The sequence below is a fragment of the Hydra viridissima genome, unplaced genomic scaffold (assembly GCF_058129835.1).
Source record: "Hydra viridissima isolate aposymbiotic clone 2 unplaced genomic scaffold, HvirCarnegie_v1 scaffold_105, whole genome shotgun sequence".
In the NCBI taxonomy this organism is placed as follows: domain Eukaryota; kingdom Metazoa; phylum Cnidaria; class Hydrozoa; order Anthoathecata; family Hydridae; genus Hydra; species Hydra viridissima.
This window is the reverse complement of record NW_028324374.1, coordinates 1-26,619: the sequence shown is the minus strand read 5'-3', so window position 1 is coordinate 26,619 and position 26,619 is coordinate 1. Positions and strand designations below refer to the sequence as shown.

The window sequence follows — 26,619 nt, the reverse complement described above, 5'->3', positions numbered from 1 at the left end:
TTACCATTATCACATCAAAGATCATATAATAGAATTAATCAAAGCTGGAGTGCCGATTAGAAAATATGCTAAAGCTACATTAGCATTGGAAACTTCAGATTTTATTACTGATGTTGAAACAAAGAAAACAAGAGAAAGAGAAAGTATATTCTAGTAAATTTTTACAAGCTGTTATCTTATTTCTTTTGTTATTTCATGGTTAACCCTTACTATGCTAAATAATATTTTGCTATCTTTAAGATCAATATAAATGAAATAATGGTCTAGTTTTAACCCTTAGATAAATCTTAGATAATTACAAACAAAAATAATTATAGATGTGAAAAAAAATAAATTCTAATATAACCTATTAAATGCGCAACGGCTAAACGCTGGATAAACACCGTTCGAAAAATGGTTGCCATACATGGAACATGAATTGTACGATGAGCAAGGCTAAGCTCGGCTCATGTTCGTTTGCCGATGGTGGGCCAATCGTGATGCCAAAGGTGGGCCTCGCACGGCCCAAGAATGAAGTGTTTGCTGGGTTGCTCACCAAGAGAAGCACTAGATACAAATAAGGTTTTGTCCACAAGTAGTAACTTTTAAACGACACCTAAAACAAAGTATAAAAACTGTCTCTTAAAAAAAATCAAACTTTCTGAAGTTTATAAAGTTTTTTTTTTAGCTTAAAACGGCAAACGTTTATGGTGTGTCAAGTTTACATTCATGCAAAGGTTTATATTTTTGAACAATAAGTTTAACGGTTTTAATCGAATAAAAATTCTGTGCCGCGTGTTGAAACAAAGTAAGGTATGTGATGTATCCCAAACTTTACTCTAAAATCTTTCAAATCTTTTTAAAAGTTTGTTCTTTATTCGTTATTTTTTGTTATTCAAGGGAAATCAAAACACCGATGCTTGTTATAAATAGTTATAAAGATTTTTTTAACTTAAATAAAAAATAACTTCTTTAATACTAAAGGTTTAAACTATCCGCGACGGTGAGCATGGTAATGAAAACGCAATATAAGGTATGTGGTTAATTTTTAAGTGGTGTAAAATGGAGAAATTATTCGTAGTATAAAAATACTTAACCAATAACTTAGGAACTTAGTTTGATCTTTTATTACTGAGTGAATATATAAACAAGTTTGGTTTCAATAAAAGTTCACAAATCCAAGAAATTAAAACTAAATACAAAGTCTTTAATCAACATTTGAGTGCAAAACAGTTTTGTTTGTTGTTGATATTTTTAAGAAAGGCTACAATAAATTATAACTGCCAGCTTGCAACTGTGTTTTCCATCTAGTGGTTTAAAGTCTAAAAAGAAAACTCTCTCATTCAAACTTCACCGTTCATTTAGAAATTTTCACAAAAACTTTCAATTTCGGAACTGTTTCGTCTCTATATTTCATTCTGCTGCATCGAATTGACCAGCGGTTGTTCAACTGAGAATAAAACCAACGCATAAATCGCATTTCAGTCGCTTATCTTCATTCAATCCAAGGCTGCAACCACTGGAATATAGCTTTTGGACGCGGTCGTTATATCCGCAACGCCACTGCTAGGTTATGTTATTCTCACAGTTTTTGGTGTGACTAATTTGAGAACATTCACGGCATTTATTTCGCTTAATTATTTTTAAAAACCTAAAATAAGAAAAGCATGCGTTAAAAAGCATCTTTTCTGCATTTAAAATTTCACAACCAAAAAGAAAGAGTTTTCGTTACATTTATACAACTGTTTAACAATGGAATCAGTGTGTGACTGGTTCTATTGGTTTTTGACGAATGATTCAACTAATTGATTTTTCCTTGCGGGAAACACCTTTTGCGTCTGTTTGAAAACCGATTAAAAGCTGTATTAAAAAAAAAAAAGTATTTCTTTTCATCTTTTATCTATGGTTAACTATTTTCATCTTTTGTAACTGAAATTTCAAACACTGAATTGGTTGATTCTGAAACTGCTTGATTGACATTTAAACTCGATTCATTCGATCGAATGCTTTCAAAGCTCATCTTTCGAAATACCTCAGTTGTATTTTTGGAAGGATTAAAAATAATAATCTTGATTTTGTACAAATATAAGATGGTCAGCAATAAGAAGTTTGAAATGTTTGTGGAGAGCCAGATCAGAAGACTGTAACTGTTCGAATCTCGCAAACCTACTCCGATTGGAATTGCTATAATCTTCACCAGAGTTGAAAAAAACATTCCGAACGCGATGTAGTTCGCGTCGTTGTATTTTCCTGGCAGATTCCGACCGTAGAACGATTGCACGGCACACAAAAAAAGAATAACAAATGTAAAGCTTATGTCAGAAACCAAAAAAGGTAGAGTGTCACAGTGCTTTTCGATTTGAATTGAAGATGAGGTTATCGTTTTGTTTTCTGTTAAACTTAGAGGGTAAATACTTTGCATAACAAAAATCATCGTTACGTATAACGATAGCGCGCAAAGAAAAATGAGTATTTCTTTCATTTTCATTTTCATCTTATCTTTTGGGGTCAGCTTGTGATGTGACTCAAACACTGCCACCAAATGGTTTACTTTGACCAAAGTAAACGTAATTATAGTAAAAGACAATAGTCCGCTGGCATACGTTCGCAAATAGCATTTCCATTTTGAGTCTTCTCCGAAAAACAAAAAGGGAACGAAAAACAAAACCAGGTGCGTTGTCATCTGCAGCATGGACATTCGAAAGTTTGCAGAACGCACAATCGGTGTGCTTCTTTTGTGCATGAAAGTCAACATGAACACGATTGCAGTTGCGCCACCAAACACAGAAGTGAAGAACACTACAATTAGGAACGGATGTTTTTCTTCTCTTTCAAAGCTCCAGTAAATGAGATCAGGACTGAGACATTTTGTTTTCCCTTCGTTCGGGTATTCTCCTGTGGGACAAACCGTGCAGCTGCTTTCTCCAGACTCTTTCTTGAACTGATTTTCAGGACACTCGGTACACGTCCAGCAGCAACTTTCTTGATAATATTCTGGGTATTTACCTTCAGGACATGGCTCAGAACAGGATGATTTAACAGCAATCAATCGAAGAGTTGCTTGGTTAAGAACTATAAAGTTCTCCTCGGATGACCAGTATGCGAAGTCTATAAAGTTTGATCTACTAACAAAGTAGAAATCGTATCGAGCATTCTGAGGGTCTTGATTTTCGTCAAAACGAAACGTGCTGTTTTTCCCTATCGAAATGTTTGCGCGTTTAATTTCCTTGTTGAAGTCTTCTCGATTTCCATCGAGATCAGGAATGAGGTTTTTTTTTCTGTAGTTTTCAAAAGCGTTTGTTAAAACATCTACAGCAGCTTGCACAGTCTTTGCAAGAACATAGTTAAACTTATAGTCAAGCTCACGAACTTGAGTGTCTGTTTGGCTTTTGTTAAACTTTTCAAATATCATTTTCAACCACAGATCTGACTCTCCGTAAGTTAAATTTAAAAAGTACTCTTCAAAGTCATTCTTACTTCCTAACTCAGGAAGAGCCAAGATAATGGTTCCGTTCAATATCTTCATTAGGTCATTAAACAATGGATCCAGTTGATTGGACTCACTTATTATCCATGTTTTGCCCGTAAGCCCATTTTTTCCTGCAACTTTAAGGAACGCTTCAATTGAGTCAAGATACCCCCACATAATAATGACTTTAGAAGAAGACCGACTTAAACTAGCTACAATATCATTGTACTCTTTTGCTGACCTGTTATAATTATCGCTAAAGTAGTTTTGCACACTTACACAAATACTGCGATTTTTAAACTTTTCAATAAGTACCTGTGCGCCAGTTCTCCCGTAGGTGTTATCAGAAGCGAGTAGCGAAACATAAGTCCAGTTGAAGGAAACTATCAAGTTAGTAATGGCTTCGGCTTGGTAATTGTCAGGTGGAATTGTACGATAAAAGTTGGGGTAGAGTACCTTATTGCTTAGCTCGACACTGGTGGCGCTGTAACTCAAGATCGAAATGTTGTAAAATGGCGATAAAAGTTGGTGGATGTATATGGAGTTTTGCGATTGCTGTGGACCAACAATACCTAAAACTTTTCTGCTCGCATCATTTTCGTTTGAACAGTTACAAGTATTCTGGTTATCATCGAGGAAAAATGAATTTACAATAGCTTTTGTTGTGAAATCCAAGTTAGTGTTATCACCAGTATCGTATATTGCATATCCAAAAACATCATTGTGTATATTAGCCTTTTCAACAGCATACCTAAAAGCCTCCATCTTTAAAATAACTATGCTATCAAAGTTCGGTGTGCTACAACTTTTAATAGGAAACAACCCAACTATTATGAAACTTCCGCTTTTCTTCAACTCGGTCTCGCATATTTCACAGAATACTCTATCAAATAAAAACAGCAGTAACAAAGATGATGTTAGTATCTTACAATAATTATACATACTATTGTAAAATGCTTATAATTTTTCTGAAATGATTAATAACATTTCTGAACGCACAAATGCTAAGAGACGTAATTATTGCGAAAATATACTACACCTAAATTTATCAGGGTTTAGCGTATTTAAGCGTCAATATACTTGAGATCATCTAAATCGAGCCAAGTATGGTATGAAAATCGAGCCAAGTATGGTATGAAAATGGATAATAAGTTCTATTGTATGTTTTACATGGATTCCTCACTGCGATTCTATCTTCAAATGTATTCTTATCAAAAACAGGTATTTTGAAAATTTCTCTGCAAAGCCATTAAAAATAACTACTTTTGATTAGAGATCATTTTAAAAAAAGTCTTTTTAACGGTAGATTAGTTTTAAGAAAAGAGGAATGAGAAATGTAATTGCATTACTGTATTTCAACGTAAAAGCTACTTTATCGATTACAATTCAACTTTTATTGAATATTTTCTTCTGAACTGAACGAAACAGAAAGTCCTGAACACGCGTATTTTGCACGGCCAGATTAACGATATAATTAACCATTTGCAAGTTTCATACGGGAAGGACTGGGTACTAATAATTGAGCTGTAGGGACAAAAAATTTTATTGCGTTTGTTTACATTTATAGCAGTTTAAAGTGAAGCAAAATATAGCTAATATAAATATAAACTAATTTATTATTACTGTTATAAATGGAATTAATATTAATGTAGTTAACATTTCAACTGCAAAAAACAGTGACAGTCCATTGACCCATTTAAAAAACTAACCTCAGTATTACGTGCAGGCTCAGCTTGCACTACTATGTACAAAATCTATATACTGCATTTTACAATCTTATCATCCTGAAACTTCAAACTCAAGTTTCTTTATTATTCAACTAAATAATTTACTGATGTCAGTTATCAAGGAAATATCAGATAGCATTTTGCATTCAAATCCAATAAAAAATTGGCAACATCATGAACATTCTTTGCTCACTACTCTTGGAAATAATGTTGTAGGGAAAATTCCTGATTTTAAAGAACTAAAACCACTTAGATCGTATGTTAAAGAACTTGTAAAAACATCAACTTTTCCATTAAAATTGATATGTTTAAAATTATGATAAAACAATAAAATATGCTTTTACATGGTTATATATATTCACAAAATATCATTAATTACAAGATTCTGCTTTTAGTCCGATGGGGCGCATTGTAAGGTTTACAACATGACATAACATTTTCCATGTTGAAGAAAGTAAGTCCATTCTTTGTACCGCCCACACCGCATTAAGAATTGACCAATCACGTACGCATCCTATGAATCTCTCTACATGAATACGGGTAGAAGCTATATCAAAATTACCAGCTACATCAGCTTGTGGGAACTGATGGCTTGATTTTTGAGATGGTTGATTCAGATATATTCCTTTTGAAGCGCATAAAACCCTCTATCTGCCATAACTTCGTGTTCTTTCTCAACTAGTTCTAAAATATGAGATTGTTCTGTTAATTCATTATCTGTGATCGAACCAGGGTATATGTTTCCAAAAAGCAATCCTGACCCATGTGGAGAGATTCCAATTAAAGCTTTCCCTGTTGTACAGTTTTTATAACTTGAAAACATTAAAGTATTAAGGTCATAATTGTTTGTTGAAACTTAAATTCTGTAGCATCCACAACAATATCGGTTTCACCATGGCCTGTTTTTTTAAAAACAGAAGGCATCATCAGGGAAATATAAGTGCTTTCGACTTTTAAATTTATCTCTGAAAATATTATGTCTAGAAATACAACCCATCCATTGAAAACACGATACATGGTGCTTTTAGAAACTCCAGCCATAAATCCAATAACACCAAGATGAAGTGCATGTCTGCACAATGTTAGAACTGAAAACAATTCGGTTTTCTTTTCAAGGAATCTGGTTCCTGCACCTTTGCAATCCGGATATTCAATTAAGTGGCAGTATGGTGCTACACAATTATAAAGGAGTTGAAATTGCACGACAGTTAAACCACATAAATATTTAAACTGCTTTGGTTTGTCTTTAAGTTTGGAATATTTAAACATTCCTTTTTCAAATTTGTCTAGTTCTTTTTTTGAAATTTGATTTCTTACAGATAAAATTAAATATTTTTTATGTAACATATCGTTCTTTACTTTGTTTATTATTTTTTCTTTTTTAAGCTGTTTTATATAATTGTTTGCATTGTTTATTTTTTCTAGAAGAATTTTGTTAGCATCTGCTTCTTTTTTTAATTTAGAAAATAACTGTTGTTTTGTTGGTTTAAGTAATGATAAAGGAGATTTTGTAACATAAGAAGGTTGGTTTGTTGGTTTTTTACGAATAGGACAAGGTTTAGACAAGGATATCATCATACTAAGCTTACGTTTTAACCCTTTCAAATGTTTTTTATCAGCTTCAGTCGTTTTTCTTGATTTAGTTATTTTGGCCAGAGCATTTGCGTATTTTTGTTCCATTATAGCAATTTGGCTTGGTGGTGCAGCTATGTCTGGAATATCAGTGCATAACTCTCTTATTCCAGATGAAAAATGTTCACAACAAATATTCCCATTTCTGAAATTCATTCCCTTTGTATTTAAAACTCGGATATATTCTTTCTGAATAGAAACATCTTTGGGAAGCCTGTAAAACTTTATACGTTCTCCGTTAGTAGTTTTGTTTCTAAAGTTGTTAAAACATAATGCTGCGCCACAAAACCAGTTAACCATTTCTTTTAAGTGATACAATCAATATAATTTGATATCTAATAATGTTTAATATCTTTTTATTAAAATAAATAATAGTTACATATCGCTAACTTATTTTATTAGCATATTAAAAAAAATATTTGTTTTGATTTTTACATATATTTTTGTCTCGATTGTATCAAGTACTACGCTATTTTTAGTAGTTTAATCGAGGAAAAAACTGTATATCGCTTAATCTAGAAACATTATCTGATTGGCTAGAGTTTTGTCCCTAAGGCAATATTCGCTTACTTAAACCGCGTCGTATGTAACTTGCTAATAGTCATAATAACAGATAGTCTGGCCAGTTAAGCCGTTTTCGCAAGATTCTATTGTTTTCAAACAATAGAAGTTAAAACTTTGAATTTATGTTGAAAATAGTTAATTTATCGTGCCCAGTCTACTAACTAGTGCACAAAATCTAATAAATGGCAAACTTTGGAGAGGAACAGTCCATTTATTCCCTTATATTAGATCTAGAATCAGACGTTTTTTTTGAAAAAAGTAAGTTCCTTAAAGATATCGATGCTTTTCTTACAGAAATTGAGAATGGAAGTGTTTAAAATAACTTGAACTGCCAGCAGTGTGTTAAAAAATGCAAATCAGAGAAAGGACTTAAACACCACATAACAACACATCACTTTAAGATTGACTCTTCAACACTGCAAAGAAATATAGTAACTGATATTAAGCGTGCGTGTACTGCAGAAGAGTTCACAACTTTCATTAAAAAAAGCATTAAATTTGTGGAAAACGATCTTTGCTACCTTCTATATATTCGAGATAAGCTTTCAAGGTACAGTTTCTCAGAAGATGATGCAAATCATTCATTCGATCTAATAATGGAAGTTATTGAAAATTTTAATGGTTATGCAGAAGTTTTTTATCCACAATTTTACAAAGTTGCTGGTCAGAAAGGTTTTATGAAAAATCTGACAGATAAAATCTCAACTCTTGTAGGATGACCTTGCAAATCACATTTTGGCTCACTTGACTAAGTCTAAAAATGCCACCTCAGTTTTAGCTATTGATGATGAAATTAAGTTTACAGACAAAGAAAAAAATTTAATTGAATATTTGGGTGGGTATGTATTTAGTACTTTTTATTGAAGGATACGTTATTAAAAAAGTTGACAAACCAGATTTGACAAGACCCAGCAAACATAAGACGTCTTAAGACCGTCTTATTCAGGTCTTTAAATGGTCTTGCCTTAGATTGACGTCTTCAAGATGTCTTCAAGACGTCTTTTAAAAGACTGTATGGTCGTGAAAAATTGCGCGTCTTCGTAAGAACCTGAAAATCCTTGTAAAGCCCTAAATAATGTTTTTAAAGAAGAAAACAATAAGTCTTCGAGTTGTAATTATGAGAATTTTGAATGTTGTAATGCAGCACCACTTTTGACAACAGAAACATTATCAGAAGATTTAGCAATGTGGTCTTCGAAAAGCAAAATTTCTCAAAACCAATTAAACGAGCTTTTGAGTATTCTTAAAAAACATGGTCATTCAGAGTTACCAAAAGAGTTACAGTAGATAGGAAGTGAGGTGGAACTTATGCTTACTTTACTATTGCTGATGGCATAAATAATTTTTTGAATTTGAAAAATGATTCTCAATGTACTGGGTTATCTATTACTATTAATGTTGATGGGCTACCTCTTTTCAAATCTTTTAATCTTCAATTATGGCCAATACTTGGTCTTATAGAGAACTATATTTTTATCATTGCACTTTTCTGTGATGGTAAACCAGACTGCTTGGATGCTTTTCTTAATGATTTTCTAAAAGAATCTTTATTGTTAAGTGGTGAAGGTTTATACTATAATGATAAAAAAATTGATGTTACACTTAAAGCATTCATATATGATGCACCTTCTCGCTCTTTTCTTAAATGTATACAAAGTCATTCAGGATATTACTCCTGTGAACGATGCCAAGTTAAAGGATTTTATGAAGAGCATAGAGTGGTTTATATTGATAACAACCCATCAACTCTAAGATTAACTGAAGAGTTTAATTCCTTTTTGTACACTGATCATCAGAAATCTCTTACTCCTTTAGCTCAACTTAAAATATCTTGTGTTTCTGATTTTATTTTGGATTACATGCACATGGTTTGTCTTGGTGTAGTAAGACGTATACTTACTTTTTTAAAGTCTGGTCCAAAACATTGTAGACTTTCAAATGCCCAAATAAAAAAAATATCTGATAATCTATTAAGCTTACATGGTATGATGCCATCTGAATTTGCTCGACAACCACGCTCCCTTTTAGAGTTAGATCAGTGGAAAGCAACAGAGTTCAGACAATTTATCTTATACACTGGTCCCTTAGTTTTAAAGGGTGTTGTTAGCAAAGAAATTTATAATCATTTTCTAACATTGCATGTTTCAATGGTAATTCTTTTAAATGAAGACAGTGAATTTAGGAAACATTATCTTGCTTTTGCTAGAGAACTCATTAATTATTTTGTTATCAACTCAAAACATTTATATACAAATTCATTCTGTGTTTACAATGTTCACTGTTTACTTCATATTTGTGATGATGTTGTTAAATTTGATTGTTCACTAAATGACATATCTTGTTTTCCCTTCGAAAATTATATGCAGACATTAAAAAAAGCAGTAAAAAACTCAAAGAGTCCTGTTGTTCAAATAGCCAAGCAATATCAAAGTTATACAATCTATGTTAAATACAAAATCTCGAAAACTAAAAGTTTCAGTGAAGCTGAATAATTCATGTTTTTACATAGGAGAAAATCAATTTTGTTTTGTTGATGAGAAATTATCATCTGGATTTTTTAAGTGAAGAATATTTAGACTTGATTTACAAAATGATTTATATACACAACCTATTCAGTCTAAAACCTTTCAAATTTTCTTCATACCAAGTATTGATGAAATTAGAGTTAAGTTTGTTGAGTTAAAAATGGAAAGTCTTTGCCGAAAGGTTGTTGTTCTACCTTGGAAGGGAGGTCTTGCATGCTTTCCTTTATTGCATGAAATAGAACATTAATTGAAAGGTTTTTAAATTCAAATTTCTTTTGATTAAATATTTTACATTTTTTATGTTTTATTAATTTGCATCTTGTATCCAAAGTTTGATATATATATATATATATATATATATATATATATATATATATATATATATATATATATATATATATATAATGATTTATTTTTAACTTTATTTTTCCATTTTATTTGTTTTTTACAGTTTATATTTTTGTATAAAAAGATAATCTTTAATTGAAATTATCTATAAAAAATTAAATATAAAAAAAACATTAAATTATCAACAAAAGCCTAATAATAAGTTGGAATAACAGAAATAAGTAGCAATAACAAAAGACAACTGCTTTTAATTTAAAAAACTTATAAAGGAATGAAAAGGAACAAAAAAAATCATTAGGTTGATAATTATGGTGATAATGACAAGGAAGAGCACTAATTTGTCTGAAAAAACAGACAAATAAAACGAAAAAAGGAATTAAAAACAGCGTTAAAATAACTGTGTGGGCAGTTTAAATAAATCTGTTTAATATTTTAAATATTTAAGATATTTTACTTCATCACTAACTATTAAAAAGGTAGTTTTAGTAAATTTTCTAAAAAATAAAGAAATGAAACAATTTTATAAAAAATTAAATCTCTTAGATAATTTTTTTTTAATTTTACTTTTTTAGCTCTTTAACTTTATTTCTTTTATTTTTTCATTTACTGAATTTTACTTTGTGTTTGTGGTTTTTTTTAATTTCAAAAAATGATAAATAATTGCATTTAAATACATTTTTAAATAAAGCAAAGATAATTTCAATTAAAGATTATCTTTTTAAACAAAAATATAAACTGTAAAAAACAAATAAAATGGAAAAATAATGTTAAAAATAAATCATTATATATATATATATATATATATATATATATATATATATATATATATATATATATATATATATATATATATATATATATATATATATATATATATATATATATATATATATATATATATAGTGTCTCAAAAAATTATCCGACCAAACAAGTTTTTCCCAAAAAAAAATGTTTACCCTCTAAATTATACTAAAAACAATGAATAGCGATACTTACTTTGTCTGTCATTTTAATTCTAATGGGAATAGTATGTTATTTAGCGTTCATATTTTTTGATTCATGCTTCAGTTGGTTTATTATTTGTCCTAAGAGAAACTTAGTATTGAATAGGCTTGTAAAAAAATTATCCGACCAAGCGATATTTAGGTAAGTTTAATTAATTTTATGTGAAATTTGTTGAAATATTTTAGCAAATTTTTATACAATTTATGAAATTGCATAACAAAAAACTGTTTTTTTTGTAGTATAAAAAAAATTATGTATAAAAAAAAGGTTTCATGTTTTTTTAAGTAAAATGGTGGGAGGTAAACGTCACTGGACTGTTTCTCAGAGAAATTTAGCTGTTGATCTAGTCAATCAGGGTAAAACCTATCGTCAGGTGCAGCAAGAGACTGGAATTCCTCATAATACAGTATCCGACATAATGAAGAAGTATAATTTGATCGGAACAACAGCCACAAAAGAAGGGCAGGGTCGCAAAAAAAAGACTTCTAAGAGTTTTGATAGAAACTTAATTATACAAGTCAAGAAAAATTGCTTCATTTCTGTTCGAAAACTGGCTGAGCAAGCTGAAGAGAATTATGGAATAAAATTATCCCATCAGACAATCAGAAATCGTATCCGAGACTTTTTGAAATCCCTGATTTCAAGGACGACTTGTGTGTAATAAACCATATTTGAGTAAGAAACACATGAAAAGAAGATTGGAGTTTGCTAAGAAGTTCAAAAACATGCCGTTAAGTTTCTGGAAAAAGATCCTGTGAAGCGACGAATCGAAATTCAACTTAAAGTCATCTGATGGAGCCCAAAAAGTTTGGAGAAAAGCCGGAGAAGCCTACAAATTAAGCTGCGTGAGAGGAACTGTCAAGTATGGCGGCGGTAACGTGATGGTATGGGGTTAAATGGCTTGGAAGGGTGTCGGAAAACTCCAATTTATAGATACTACAATGGATTAGGTGCAATACAGAAACATATTAAAGCAAAATTTGAAGTCATTTACTCGAAAACTTCGGCTAGGATCTGATTTTACATTTCAGCAAGATAACGATCCCAAGCATAGTGCCACTAAAACCAAGGAGTGGTTTGCTGAAAATAATGTTGAGGTCTTGGAATGGCCCGCACAATCACCGGACCTTAATCCCATTGAACATTTGTGGGAAATTTTAGACAGAAAAATTGGAGATCGGTCATTTTCCAAAAAAGATAACCGCAAAGTGGCAATTGAAGAAGCCTGCGAAAAGATTCAACCAGAAGAAACAAAATCTTTAGTTGAATCAATGCCTAGACCTCTAGAAGCTGTAATCCAAGCATAGGGAGGCTCAACAAAGTATTAAAATAATTGTTTTGTTATATAATAATTTGTTATGAAACAAATAATGTGTTTGGTCGAATATTTTTTGACAATAAAAAAACGACCTAATTTCCTTATTTTAAGACTGAAAACCTTGTGATTCAAATTTTACATTAAAATAAATAAAATCTATTTAAAAACATGTTCTTTTATTTTCATTAATCTTGAGTTTACCAAAAAAGTCTAAATTTATGAAAATAGAGCACTTTTTTTAGGAAAAATATTTAAAAAAATGTTTGGTCGGATAATTTTTTGAGACACTGTGTATATATATATATAAAATCTGATGGAGCCAACTGAATTCAAGGAACAAAAACCCGCTTACCACCAGAAACACCTGTCAAAACCTCTGCATCAATATAATTATTTTGAAGAGCACAAACTTTCATTCGAGTACCATTACATAACCCAGCTTTGAGATCTAAATTTCTAAGTAGCAAAATTACACAACCAATTTTCAATTTTTAACAATGAGGTAGCATACCTGAAGGAGTTAAGCTGTTCAAAAACTCAACAGGAAAATTATTTCTTTCATTAAGGTCATCAGTATCAATTTGGTCAGCACTTAAATAAATTTTGACCTCACCCGGCAGACATTCAAGCACTTCTTCATTGATAATGAATCAACATTAGTTGGTGTTAAAATCACGCGTTTAGAATAATCATTTTGATCAGCATCTCCAAAAATCTTTTCAACAACTGATTCATTTTCTCTAATAATGCACTGATTTGGTATTTTAATGCATCCTTTAAAAGGATCCTCCTCTTTGACAGGTATTGTTCCATTCCCAAGTTTTAGTAGCCATTGGGAAAATTCACCTTCCCCATCTTGAACTCTCATATTTTCAGTTAATGCAAACTTCTGCACCAAATTGCCAATGCAAAGAACATTTTACACACAATTCTACTATTTCAGCTGGTTGTGTTTATACACAATTCTACTATTTCAGTTGTTGAACATTTTCATCAAAATTTTCTAGATTTAAGCCAATAAACTCATCAATAACAGGCAGATTGTAATCAGTCAGCATTTTACCACTTTGATTAATAATCTTTTCAATTTGATGAAGAGTAGCTTGTTCAGCTATTAGAAGTGGGATTGAGCGGTGAATGAAATCTTCCATCATAAAAGCTTTGCATGTATTCCAGAGATGTAAAGGATTGCCAGATTCACAAAAGGTCAAAATAATTGAAAACAACTGTCTAATTTGCTTTGGCGTATGTGTTAAAACTGCCTCAGAAAGTGTATTCTGCCATTCAGTGTCATCTTGCAACAGACTTTTCAAAACACATGCTTCACGAAACATTTTAAGGACAATACCATTAACAGTACGCACATCATCCCAAGATGTTGCTCCTTTTGCTTGCAAAAGTAACAGTTTAAGAAAAAACAATTCTCCAGTTGGATTAACTTTATACATTCTTACTATCACCTTATTACCACCCCTTTGTCTAACCTTCCATTTACAATGTTTATCATCAAATATAAAGTGATAAGGAATGTCTACATAAGAATAGCAATGTGCTCTTTCATTTTCAGTATTTAACTTAAGCCATCCCGTTAGGTGCGTATCACGTTGAGCTGCACAATCTTAAGCCATTTGTTCTGCTCCTTCTCTAAAATACAATAATTGATTTTCAGGTAGATGTTTACCAAGTCACAGCACTTTGAAAACACAGAAACAACATAATATAAACATATGTAGGGTCATGGCACCCCCTACCGTGAAGAAGCACCTACCGTGGTTTTTGAAAAAATGAGTAAATTTTTTATGTTTTTTTTTTTAATTTATTTTTTTAGTATTGTTTTATACAAAACTAACTAATTTCACTAATAATATATTTTTAAAAAGATATATTTTTAAAGATTTGAGATGTTTTTTTACCGCAAATGATTTTTTATCGCTTTCTTAAGAAAATCTTTAACAGTAAAAAAAAGTTTGTCTAGTTTTTTTTATGGGTTGAAGTTGATATAATTTTTTCGATAAAAGTTTAAAATAGTTGTAAAAACATTGAATATTTTAAATCTTATCAAAAAATATTAGTATTTTTTGTATAACATTGTTTAATCATTTACACGGTAGGTGATTACGAAAATTATAATAGTAAGCACTTGCCGTTTATAAAAATATTTTTTCGGACGTGTTTTATTTTGTGAAATTTTCTCTCTAAAAAAACCATTTAAGTTAAACTAAATTACCAATTAAAGGTAATTTAACCCTAGGGAATATTTATTTGATCTGTTTTTTATACTGTTTATTTATTATGTGAAATGAATTTAACCCCTGGGGAGTATTTATTTGATATGTTTTTTATACTGTTTATTTATTATGTGAAATGAATTCGATTAGAAAGATGAAAGGTTCAAAAAAGAATAAAAATATTCGAAAAAAGCTATTGTATTCAGAAGAACAACTGCATGCAGCACTTAGAGCTTTAAATAAAGCTGAAAAAATTTTATGTGTCAGCAAAAAGTTTAATGTTCCTGAAAGTACCTTACGCGACAAATTATCTGGTAAAAGCCAACCCAAACGGCAAAACTCTGGCATTAAATCATATCTTGGAGAAGAAATAGAGAATGAATTGGTTGCTTGGTTAATGCAGTGCGCTAACATGGGATTTGCGATAACAAAAAAGTTATTAATTAAGGCAGTACAAAAAATAGTTAAAGGGCGAGGTATAAAAACACCATTTAAAGATGATATCCCAAGTAAAAACTGGTTTTACAAATTTATGCGCCGTCATAAGGAGTTATCGCAAAAACGAGCAGAGCATATTAGTAGAGCTAGAGGTCTTATAACTGAAGCATCGATAAGAAAATGGTTTAATGAGGTGCATGAATTATTAGGTGATGATGCGCAATACCTTAATGATCCATCTCGTGTTTTTAACTTGGACGAAACTGGTTTTGAGTTAGCACCAAAAACTGGAAAAGTAATTGGCATTAGAGGAAGAAATGTTTATGAAGAATGCAACAACAGCAATAAGGAAAACCTTACAACTCTATTTTGTGTAAATGCAAATGGTGAATTTGCACCATCATTAACATTGTACAAGTATGCTCGAATGCCAAAAAATATTGCTGCTGCTGCACCACCAGGTTGGGGTCTCGGTAAAAGTGACAGCGGCTGGATGACTGCCGAATGCTTTTATGAGTACTTCACAAATGTGTTAGTACCATATCTGAAATCTATTAATACACAATTACCAATATATATGTTCATGGATGGACATCGCTCGCATCTGTCTAAAGAGCTCAGCATGTATTGCTCTTCGGAAAGAATTCATTTGATTTCGTTGTTTCCTAATGCTACACACATCTTACAACCATTAGATGTGTCAGTTTTTGGACCTATGAAAAAAAAATGGCAGAACATTTGTCGGCAATTTAAATTGGATAACAATTTTAACGAAATTCGCAGAGAAAATGTACCAATGTTGTTGAATAATTTTGTTATGGATCCAAATATGAAAAAAAATATTATTAACGGATTTAGGTCGACAGGAATATTCCCATTTAATGCGAACAATGTTGATTATAAAAAAGTAATTCAACGTGTTAAATTGAATTCCACAATTGATAGCAATGAAACGAATCTTTCAAGCCATAATAATGTTGGAGACATATTTGAAAACAACCTTGCACCTGAAGTATTGCTCCAGTTTGAAAAAATTGGAAATAAAGAATGGGGAGGAAAAACTGACTTCAGAGAATTATTTAATTTTTGGAAAAAACTTAAATTTAACGGTAGCTCCAAACAAACCATAAATTTAATAGAAGCCAGCAATAATGTATCGAATAATGAAATCGATAAAGAATTGTATTTACATATTAGCAGTACCCAAAATGAAATCGTATCTAGTAATGTTAGTGAGTTCGGAAAAAGCGTAATTATTGATGAATCCGGTGAAAGTAAATCAGCAACAGATCCAACAGATTCAAATAAACAATTAGTAAAAGATGTAAATCCATTATACGACTTTCTTTTATGGCCAAAACAACCAATCACGAAAAAAAGGCTTAAACAAGTTGAACGATTACCGAGCGTTGTAACTTCATCAAAATGGTTAGAGATTCAAATAACTAAAGAAAACGCAAAGGAAGAAAAAGATATCAAAAAAATTGAACGTAAGAATAAAGCTGCTGAAAAAAAAAAATTGAAAGAAAAAGAAAAACAAGAAAAATCTAAAAGAAAACAAGCTGTGACAAAAGAAAATAAAAATAAAAGACAAAAAAAAAACATTTAAAAAAAGAATTTAAAATGAAAAAAAGTTTAAATTCAGAAAAAAGCTTTGGTGGATAATTTTATAACCAATGTCTTCTTTGTTTTGTAATCATATTAAATTTATGTATTTGTTTCTCGATTTAAATATATAAAACTAAAATTAAAATATACGATTTTTTTCATACACGGTAGGTGGTGCTTTATCACGGTAGGTGAAGAAACGTACTAGCTCTTACAAAAAATTAAAAATAACATTAAAAAAATAACTTTACTCCAATTCGAATTATATAATTTAGTTAATAATTGAGTATAAAATATTAATTCGAATACCCTAAATAAAAATCTGTTATGGTTTTGGAGTTAAGAAGTTTTGAAGTTAAAAGTTTTCTTAAAGTCGCGGTAGGGGGTGCCATGACCCTACCAACTACAAAGCAAAAACCATTGATTTTTTAAATACAACTATCACTAAATAATTAATATAAAATTTATCATTACAAAAAAAAAAAAAAAAAAAAATGGTAAAGCTAGAAAAGTTAAAGAAATTATTTAGATATAACAAAGTCAAATGTTGGTCAAATTAAAAAGTACAGTTAAAAATTTAAGTTCAACTTGGTTATTTAAAACTAAGAGAGATTTGATTAAGTGAATATCAGATGCGAATGATAAAATAACAAACACTCGAATAAACCGGGATTCGAGTGGTTTGTTGAATTTGATAAGGAAATTAAAAAATCAAGTAGGAAAGGTATTAACCGTGATTTAATACTGAAAAAAAAAAGACTTCAAAGAATATACAAATAACGAGACAGACAAAAGAAACTTTAAAGAATATTATTAATCTAAAAGGAAAACTCCTCTTTGAGAAATGTTTTTACTATTAATGTTGATGTAGCTTAACAAAAAAAAAGTAAAATGGAAAAAGCGTAAACTGAATTGAAAATTGCAGAAACAGATGCTGATTTTCATTCTAATACAGAACTAGATTTAAAAGCTACTGATTTAGATGACTTCTATGATAATATGATCGATCGAAGAAGTTTTCACTGTAACTGTAGTGCAAATTACTACTCCAGTCACATATATACTTCTTTATTTTGTAGACAATATTGGATATGATAACTTTTACCATTATCACATCAAAGATCATATAATAGAATTAATCAAAGCTGGAGTGCCGATTAGAAAATATGCTAAAGCTACATTAGCATTGGAAACTTCAGATTTTATTACTGATGTTGAAACAAAGAAAACAAGAGAAAGAGAAAGTATATTCTAGTAAATTTTTACAAGCTGTTATCTTATTTCTTTTGTTATTTCATGGTTAACCCTTACTATGCTAAATAATATTTTGCTATCTTTAAGATCAATATAAATGAAATAATGGTCTAGTTTTAACCCTTAGATAAATCTTAGATAATTACAAACAAAAATAATTATAGATGTGAAAAAAAATAAATTCTAATATAACCTATTAAATGCGCAACGGCTAAACGCTGGATAAACACCGTTCGAAAAATGGTTGCCATACATGGAACATGAATTGTACGATGAGCAAGGCTAAGCTCGGCTCATGTTCGTTTGCCGATGGTGGGCCAATCGTGATGCCAAAGGTGGGCCTCGCACGGCCCAAGAATGAAGTGTTTGCTGGGTTGCTCACCAAGAGAAGCACTAGATACAAATAAGGTTTTGTCCACAAGTAGTAACTTTTAAACGACACCTAAAACAAAGTATAAAAACTGTCTCTTAAAAAAAATCAAACTTTCTGAAGTTTATAAAGTTTTTTTTTTAGCTTAAAACGGCAAACGTTTATGGTGTGTCAAGTTTACATTCATGCAAAGGTTTATATTTTTGAACAATAAGTTTAACGGTTTTAATCGAATAAAAATTCTGTGCCGCGTGTTGAAACAAAGTAAGGTATGTGATGTATCCCAAACTTTACTCTAAAATCTTTCAAATCTTTTTAAAAGTTTGTTCTTTATTCGTTATTTTTTGTTATTCAAGGGAAATCAAAACACCGATGCTTGTTATAAATAGTTATAAAGATTTTTTTAACTTAAATAAAAAATAACTTCTTTAATACTAAAGGTTTAAACTATCCGCGACGGTGAGCATGGTAATGAAAACGCAATATAAGGTATGTGGTTAATTTTTAAGTGGTGTAAAATGGAGAAATTATTCGTAGTATAAAAATACTTAACCAATAACTTAGGAACTTAGTTTGATCTTTTATTACTGAGTGAATATATAAACAAGTTTGGTTTCAATAAAAGTTCACAAATCCAAGAAATTAAAACTAAATACAAAGTCTTTAATCAACATTTGAGTGCAAAACAGTTTTGTTTGTTGTTGATATTTTTAAGAAAGGCTACAATAAATTATAACTGCCAGCTTGCAACTGTGTTTTCCATCTAGTGGTTTAAAGTCTAAAAAGAAAACTCTCTCATTCAAACTTCACCGTTCATTTAGAAATTTTCACAAAAACTTTCAATTTCGGAACTGTTTCGTCTCTATATTTCATTCTGCTGCATCGAATTGACCAGCGGTTGTTCAACTGAGAATAAAACCAACGCATAAATCGCATTTCAGTCGCTTATCTTCATTCAATCCAAGGCTGCAACCACTGGAATATAGCTTTTGGACGCGGTCGTTATATCCGCAACGCCACTGCTAGGTTATGTTATTCTCACAGTTTTTGGTGTGACTAATTTGAGAACATTCACGGCATTTATTTCGCTTAATTATTTTTAAAAACCTAAAATAAGAAAAGCATGCGTTAAAAAGCATCTTTTCTGCATTTAAAATTTCACAACCAAAAAGAAAGAGTTTTCGTTACATTTATACAACTGTTTAACAATGGAATCAGTGTGTGACTGGTTCTATTGGTTTTTGACGAATGATTCAACTAATTGATTTTTCCTTGCGGGAAACACCTTTTGCGTCTGTTTGAAAACCGATTAAAAGCTGTATTAAAAAAAAAAAAGTATTTCTTTTCATCTTTTATCTATGGTTAACTATTTTCATCTTTTGTAACTGAAATTTCAAACACTGAATTGGTTGATTCTGAAACTGCTTGATTGACATTTAAACTCGATTCATTCGATCGAATGCTTTCAAAGCTCATCTTTCGAAATACCTCAGTTGTATTTTTGGAAGGATTAAAAATAATAATTTTGATTTTGTACAAATATAAGATGGTCAGCAATAAGAAGTTTAAAATGTTTGTGGAGAGCCAGATCAGAAGACTGTAACTGTTCGAATCTCGCAAACCTACTCCGATTGGAATTGCTATAATCTTCACCAGAGTTGAAAAAAACATTCCGAACGCGATGTAGTTCGCGTCGTTGTATTTTCCTGGCAGATTCCGACCGTAGAACGATTGCACGGCACACAAAAAAAGAATAACAAATGTAAAGCTTATGTCAGAAACCAAAAAAGGTAGAGTGTCACAGTGCTTTTCGATTTGAATTGAAGATGAGGTTATCGTTTTGTTTTCTGTTAAACTTAGAGGGTAAATACTTTGCATAACAAAAATCATCGTTACGTATAACGATAGCGCGCAAAGAAAAATGAGTATTTCTTTCATTTTCATTTTCATCTTATCTTTTGGGGTCAGCTTGTGATGTGACTCAAACACTGCCACCAAATGGTTTACTTTGACCAAAGTAAACGTAATTATAGTAAAAGACAATAGTCCGCTGGCATACGTTCGCAAATAGCATTTCCATTTTGAGTCTTCTCCGAAAAACAAAAAGGGAACGAAAAACAAAACCAGGTGCGTTGTCATCTGCAGCATGGACATTCGAAAGTTTGCAGAACGCACAATCGGTGTGCTTCTTTTGTGCATGAAAGTCAACATGAACACGATTGCAGTTGCGCCACCAAACACAGAAGTGAAGAACACTACAATTAGGAACGGATGTTTTTCTTCTCTTTCAAAGCTCCAGTAAATGAGATCAGGACTGAGACATTTTGTTTTCCCTTCGTTCGGGTATTCTCCTGTGGGACAAACCGTGCAGCTGCTTTCTCCAGACTCTTTCTTGAACTGATTTTCAGGACACTCGGTACACGTCCAGCAGCAACTTTCTTGATAATATTCTGGGTATTTACCTTCAGGACATGGCTCAGAACAGGATGATTTAACAGCAATCAATCGAAGAGTTGCTTGGTTAAGAACTATAAAGTTCTCCTCGGATGACCAGTATGCGAAGTCTATAAAGTTTGATCTACTAACAAAGTAGAAATCGTATCGAGCATTCTGAGGGTCTTGATTTTCGTCAAAACGAAACGTGCTGTTTTTCCCTATCGAAATGTTTGCGCGTTTAATTTCCTTGTTGAAGTCTTCTCGATTTCCATCGAGATCAGGAATGAGGTTTTTTTTTCTGTAGTTTTCAAAAGCGTTTGTTAAAACATCTACAGCAGCTTGCACAGTCTTTGCAAGAACATAGTTAAACTTATAGTCAAGCTCACGAACTTGAGTGTCTGTTTGGCTTTTGTTAAACTTTTCAAATATCATTTTCAACCACAGATCTGACTCTCCGTAAGTTAAATTTAAAAAGTACTCTTCAAAGTCATTCTTACTTCCTAACTCAGGAAGAGCCAAGATAATGGTTCCGTTCAATATCTTCATTAGGTCATTAAACAATGGATCCAGTTGATTGGACTCACTTATTATCCATGTTTTGCCCGTAAGCCCATTTTTTCCTGCAACTTTAAGGAACGCTTCAATTGAGTCAAGATACCCCCACATAATAATGACTTTAGAAGAAGACCGACTTAAACTAGCTACAATATCATTGTACTCTTTTGCTGACCTGTTATAATTATCGCTAAAGTAGTTTTGCACACTTACACAAATACTGCGATTTTTAAACTTTTCAATAAGTACCTGTGCGCCAGTTCTCCCGTAGGTGTTATCAGAAGCGAGTAGCGAAACATAAGTCCAGTTGAAGGAAACTATCAAGTTAGTAATGGCTTCGGCTTGGTAATTGTCAGGTGGAATTGTACGATAAAAGTTGGGGTAGAGTACCTTATTGCTTAGCTCGACACTGGTGGCGCTGTAACTCAAGATCGAAATGTTGTAAAATGGCGATAAAAGTTGGTGGATGTATATGGAGTTTTGCGATTGCTGTGGACCAACAATACCTAAAACTTTTCTGCTCGCATCATTTTCGTTTGAACAGTTACAAGTATTCTGGTTATCATCGAGGAAAAATGAATTTACAATAGCTTTTGTTGTGAAATCCAAGTTAGTGTTATCACCAGTATCGTATATTGCATATCCAAAAACATCATTGTGTATATTAGCCTTTTCAACAGCATACCTAAAAGCCTCCATCTTTAAAATAACTATGCTATCAAAGTTCGGTGTGCTACAACTTTTAATAGGAAACAACCCAACTATTATGAAACTTCCGCTTTTCTTCAACTCGGTCTCGCATATTTCACAGAATACTCTATCAAATAAAAACAGCAGTAACAAAGATGATGTTAGTATCTTACAATAATTATACATACTATTGTAAAATGCTTATAATTTTTCTGAAATGATTAATAACATTTCTGAACGCACAAATGCTAAGAGACGTAATTATTGCGAAAATATACTACACCTAAATTTATCAGGGTTTAGCGTATTTAAGCGTCAATATACTTGAGATCATCTAAATCGAGCCAAGTATGGTATGAAAATCGAGCCAAGTATGGTATGAAAATGGATAATAAGTTCTATTGTATGTTTTACATGGATTCCTCACTGCGATTCTATCTTCAAATGTATTCTTATCAAAAACAGGTATTTTGAAAATTTCTCTGCAAAGCCATTAAAAATAACTACTTTTGATTAGAGATCATTTTAAAAAAAGTCTTTTTAACGGTAGATTAGTTTTAAGAAAAGAGGAATGAGAAATGTAATTGCATTACTGTATTTCAACGTAAAAGCTACTTTATCGATTACAATTCAACTTTTATTGAATATTTTCTTCTGAACTGAACGAAACAGAAAGTCCTGAACACGCGTATTTTGCACGGCCAGATTAACGATATAATTAACCATTTGCAAGTTTCATACGGGAAGGACTGGGTACTAATAATTGAGCTGTAGGGACAAAAAATTTTATTGCGTTTGTTTACATTTATAGCAGTTTAAAGTGAAGCAAAATATAGCTAATATAAATATAAACTAATTTATTATTACTGTTATAAATGGAATTAATATTAATGTAGTTAACATTTCAACTGCAAAAAACAGTGACAGTCCATTGACCCATTTAAAAAACTAACCTCAGTATTACGTGCAGGCTCAGCTTGCACTACTATGTACAAAATCTATATACTGCATTTTACAATCTTATCATCCTGAAACTTCAAACTCAAGTTTCTTTATTATTCAACTAAATAATTTACTGATGTCAGTTATCAAGGAAATATCAGATAGCATTTTGCATTCAAATCCAATAAAAAATTGGCAACATCATGAACATTCTTTGCTCACTACTCTTGGAAATAATGTTGTAGGGAAAATTCCTGATTTTAAAGAACTAAAACCACTTAGATCGTATGTTAAAGAACTTGTAAAAACATCAACTTTTCCATTAAAATTGATATGTTTAAAATTATGATAAAACAATAAAATATGCTTTTACATGGTTATATATATTCACAAAATATCATTAATTACAAGATTCTGCTTTTAGTCCGATGGGGCGCATTGTAAGGTTTACAACATGACATAACATTTTCCATGTTGAAGAAAGTAAGTCCATTCTTTGTACCGCCCACACCGCATTAAGAATTGACCAATCACGTACGCATCCTATGAATCTCTCTACATGAATACGGGTAGAAGCTATATCAAAATTACCAGCTACATCAGCTTGTGGGAACTGATGGCTTGATTTTTGAGATGGTTGATTCAGATATATTCCTTTTGAAGCGCATAAAACCCTCTATCTGCCATAACTTCGTGTTCTTTCTCAACTAGTTCTAAAATATGAGATTGTTCTGTTAATTCATTATCTGTGATCGAACCAGGGTATATGTTTCCAAAAAGCAATCCTGACCCATGTGGAGAGATTCCAATTAAAGCTTTCCCTGTTGTACAGTTTTTATAACTTGAAAACATTAAAGTATTAAGGTCATAATTGTTTGTTGAAACTTAAATTCTGTAGCATCCACAACAATATCGGTTTCACCATGGCCTGTTTTTTTAAAAACAGAAGGCATCATCAGGGAAATATAAGTGCTTTCGACTTTTAAATTTATCTCTGAAAATATTATGTCTAGAAATACAACCCATCCATTGAAAACACGATACATGGTGCTTTTAGAAACTCCAGCCATAAATCCAATAACACCAAGATGAAGTGCATGTCTGCACAATGTTAGAACTGAAAACAATTCGGTTTTCTTTTCAAGGAATCTGGTTCCTGCACCTTTGCAATCCGGATATTCAATTAAGTGGCAGTATGGTGCTACACAATTATAAAGGAGTTGAAATTGCACGACAGTTAAACCACATAAATATTTAAACTGCTTTGGTTTGTCTTTAAGTTTGGAATATTTAAACATTCCTTTTTCAAATTTGTCTAGTTCTTTTTTTGAAATTTGATTTCTTACAGATAAAATTAAATATTTTTTATGTAACATATCGTTCTTTACTTTGTTTATTATTTTTTCTTTTTTAAGCTGTTTTATATAATTGTTTGCATTGTTTATTTTTTCTAGAAGAATTTTGTTAGCATCTGCTTCTTTTTTTAATTTAGAAAATAACTGTTGTTTTGTTGGTTTAAGTAATGATAAAGGAGATTTTGTAACATAAGAAGGTTGGTTTGTTGGTTTTTTACGAATAGGACAAGGTTTAGACAAGGATATCATCATACTAAGCTTACGTTTTAACCCTTTCAAATGTTTTTTATCAGCTTCAGTCGTTTTTCTTGATTTAGTTATTTTGGCCAGAGCATTTGCGTATTTTCGTTCCATTATAGCAATTTGGCTTGGTGGTGCAGCTATGTCTGGAATATCAGTGCATAACTCTCTTATTCCAGATGAAAAATGTTCACAACAAATATTCCCATTTCTGAAATTCATTCCCTTTGTATTTAAAACTCGGATATATTCTTTCTGAATAGAAACATCTTTGGGAAGCCTGTAAAACTTTATACGTTCTCCGTTAGTAGTTTTGTTTCTAAAGTTGTTAAAACATAATGCTGCGCCACAAAACCAGTTAACCATTTCTTTTAAGTGATACAATCAATATAATTTGATATCTAATAATGTTTAATATCTTTTTATTAAAATAAATAATAGTTACATATCGCTAACTTATTTTATTAGCATATTAAAAAAAATATTTGTTTTGATTTTTACATATATTTTTGTCTCGATTGTATCAAGTACTACGCTATTTTTAGTAGTTTAATCGAGGAAAAAACTGTATATCGCTTAATCTAGAAACATTATCTGATTGGCTAGAGTTTTGTCCCTAAGGCAATATTCGCTTACTTAAACCGCGTCGTATGTAACTTGCTAATAGTCATAATAACAGATAGTCTGGCCAGTTAAGCCGTTTTCGCAAGATTCTATTGTTTTCAAACAATAGAAGTTAAAACTTTGAATTTATGTTGAAAATAGTTAATTTATCGTGCCCAGTCTACTAACTAGTGCACAAAATCTAATAAATGGCAAACTTTGGAGAGGAACAGTCCATTTATTCCCTTATATTAGATCTAGAATCAGACGTTTTTTTTGAAAAAAGTAAGTTCCTTAAAGATATCGATGCTTTTCTTACAGAAATTGAGAATGGAAGTGTTTAAAATAACTTGAACTGCCAGCAGTGTGTTAAAAAATGCAAATCAGAGAAAGGACTTAAACACCACATAACAACACATCACTTTAAGATTGACTCTTCAACACTGCAAAGAAATATAGTAACTGATATTAAGCGTGCGTGTACTGCAGAAGAGTTCACAACTTTCATTAAAAAAAGCATTAAATTTGTGGAAAACGATCTTTGCTACCTTCTATATATTCGAGATAAGCTTTCAAGGTACAGTTTCTCAGAAGATGATGCAAATCATTCATTCGATCTAATAATGGAAGTTATTGAAAATTTTAATGGTTATGCAGAAGTTTTTTATCCACAATTTTACAAAGTTGCTGGTCAGAAAGGTTTTATGAAAAATCTGACAGATAAAATCTCAACTCTTGTAGGATGACCTTGCAAATCACATTTTGGCTCACTTGACTAAGTCTAAAAATGCCACCTCAGTTTTAGCTATTGATGATGAAATTAAGTTTACAGACAAAGAAAAAAATTTAATTGAATATTTGGGTGGGTATGTATTTAGTACTTTTTATTGAAGGATACGTTATTAAAAAAGTTGACAAACCAGATTTGACAAGACCCAGCAAACATAAGACGTCTTAAGACCGTCTTATTCAGGTCTTTAAATGGTCTTGCCTTAGATTGACGTCTTCAAGATGTCTTCAAGACGTCTTTTAAAAGACTGTATGGTCGTGAAAAATTGCGCGTCTTCGTAAGAACCTGAAAATCCTTGTAAAGCCCTAAATAATGTTTTTAAAGAAGAAAACAATAAGTCTTCGAGTTGTAATTATGAGAATTTTGAATGTTGTAATGCAGCACCACTTTTGACAACAGAAACATTATCAGAAGATTTAGCAATGTGGTCTTCGAAAAGCAAAATTTCTCAAAACCAATTAAACGAGCTTTTGAGTATTCTTAAAAAACATGGTCATTCAGAGTTACCAAAAGAGTTACAGTAGATAGGAAGTGAGGTGGAAC

The 26,619-nt window shown here is 31.3% G+C and overlaps 3 protein-coding genes and 2 pseudogenes across 4 annotated transcripts; 1 reads left to right on the top strand and 4 right to left on the bottom strand.

Moving 5' to 3' along the window:
* Positions 1 to 1,093: 1,093 nt before the first annotated feature.
* On the bottom strand, positions 1,094 to 4,521 carry LOC149875915 (extracellular calcium-sensing receptor-like). The gene has a single exon (XM_090076031.1). It carries the CDS (start codon positions 4,388 to 4,390, stop codon positions 1,886 to 1,888), a length of 2,505 nt encoding a protein of 834 aa, XP_089932157.1. The 5' UTR covers positions 4,391 to 4,521; the 3' UTR covers positions 1,094 to 1,885.
* Positions 4,522 to 5,450: 929 nt separating this feature from the next.
* Positions 5,451 to 6,755, bottom strand: LOC149875914 (uncharacterized; annotated as a pseudogene).
* A 4,454-nt stretch (positions 6,756 to 11,209) lies between these two features.
* Positions 11,210 to 12,923, top strand: LOC145192559 (uncharacterized). The gene is made up of 2 exons (XM_090076034.1): positions 11,210 to 11,390; positions 11,535 to 12,923. Exons 1-2 carry the CDS (start codon positions 11,263 to 11,265, stop codon positions 11,908 to 11,910), a joined length of 504 nt encoding a protein of 167 aa, XP_089932160.1. The 5' UTR covers positions 11,210 to 11,262; the 3' UTR covers positions 11,911 to 12,923.
* A 6,150-nt stretch (positions 12,924 to 19,073) lies between these two features.
* LOC149875913 (extracellular calcium-sensing receptor-like) lies at positions 19,074 to 22,464 on the bottom strand. Its single transcript, XM_090076033.1, has one exon. The coding sequence runs from the start codon at positions 22,330 to 22,332 to the stop codon at positions 19,828 to 19,830; it is 2,505 nt and encodes an 834-aa protein (XP_089932159.1). The 5' UTR covers positions 22,333 to 22,464; the 3' UTR covers positions 19,074 to 19,827.
* Positions 22,465 to 23,392: 928 nt separating this feature from the next.
* LOC149875912 (uncharacterized) lies at positions 23,393 to 26,226 on the bottom strand (annotated as a pseudogene). Its single transcript, XR_016448980.1, has one exon. The product of XR_016448980.1 is annotated as an uncharacterized LOC149875912 (transcript).
* Between the last annotated feature and the right edge of the window lie 393 nt (positions 26,227 to 26,619).

Excerpts from the sequence above, each read along its gene's own strand:
- LOC149875913 (XM_090076033.1), bottom strand. The coding sequence starts at position 22,332 with ATGTATAATTATTGTAAGATACTAACATCATCTTTGTTACTGCTGTTT.
- LOC149875915 (XM_090076031.1), bottom strand. The coding sequence starts at position 4,390 with ATGTATAATTATTGTAAGATACTAACATCATCTTTGTTACTGCTGTTT.
- LOC145192559 (XM_090076034.1), top strand. The coding sequence starts at position 11,263 with ATGGGAATAGTATGTTATTTAGCGTTCATATTTTTTGATTCATGCTTC. Across the intron at positions 11,391-11,534 it reads TCCGACCAAGCGATATTTAG|TAAAATGGTGGGAGGTAAAC; the intron begins GTAAGTTTAATT and ends TGTTTTTTTAAG.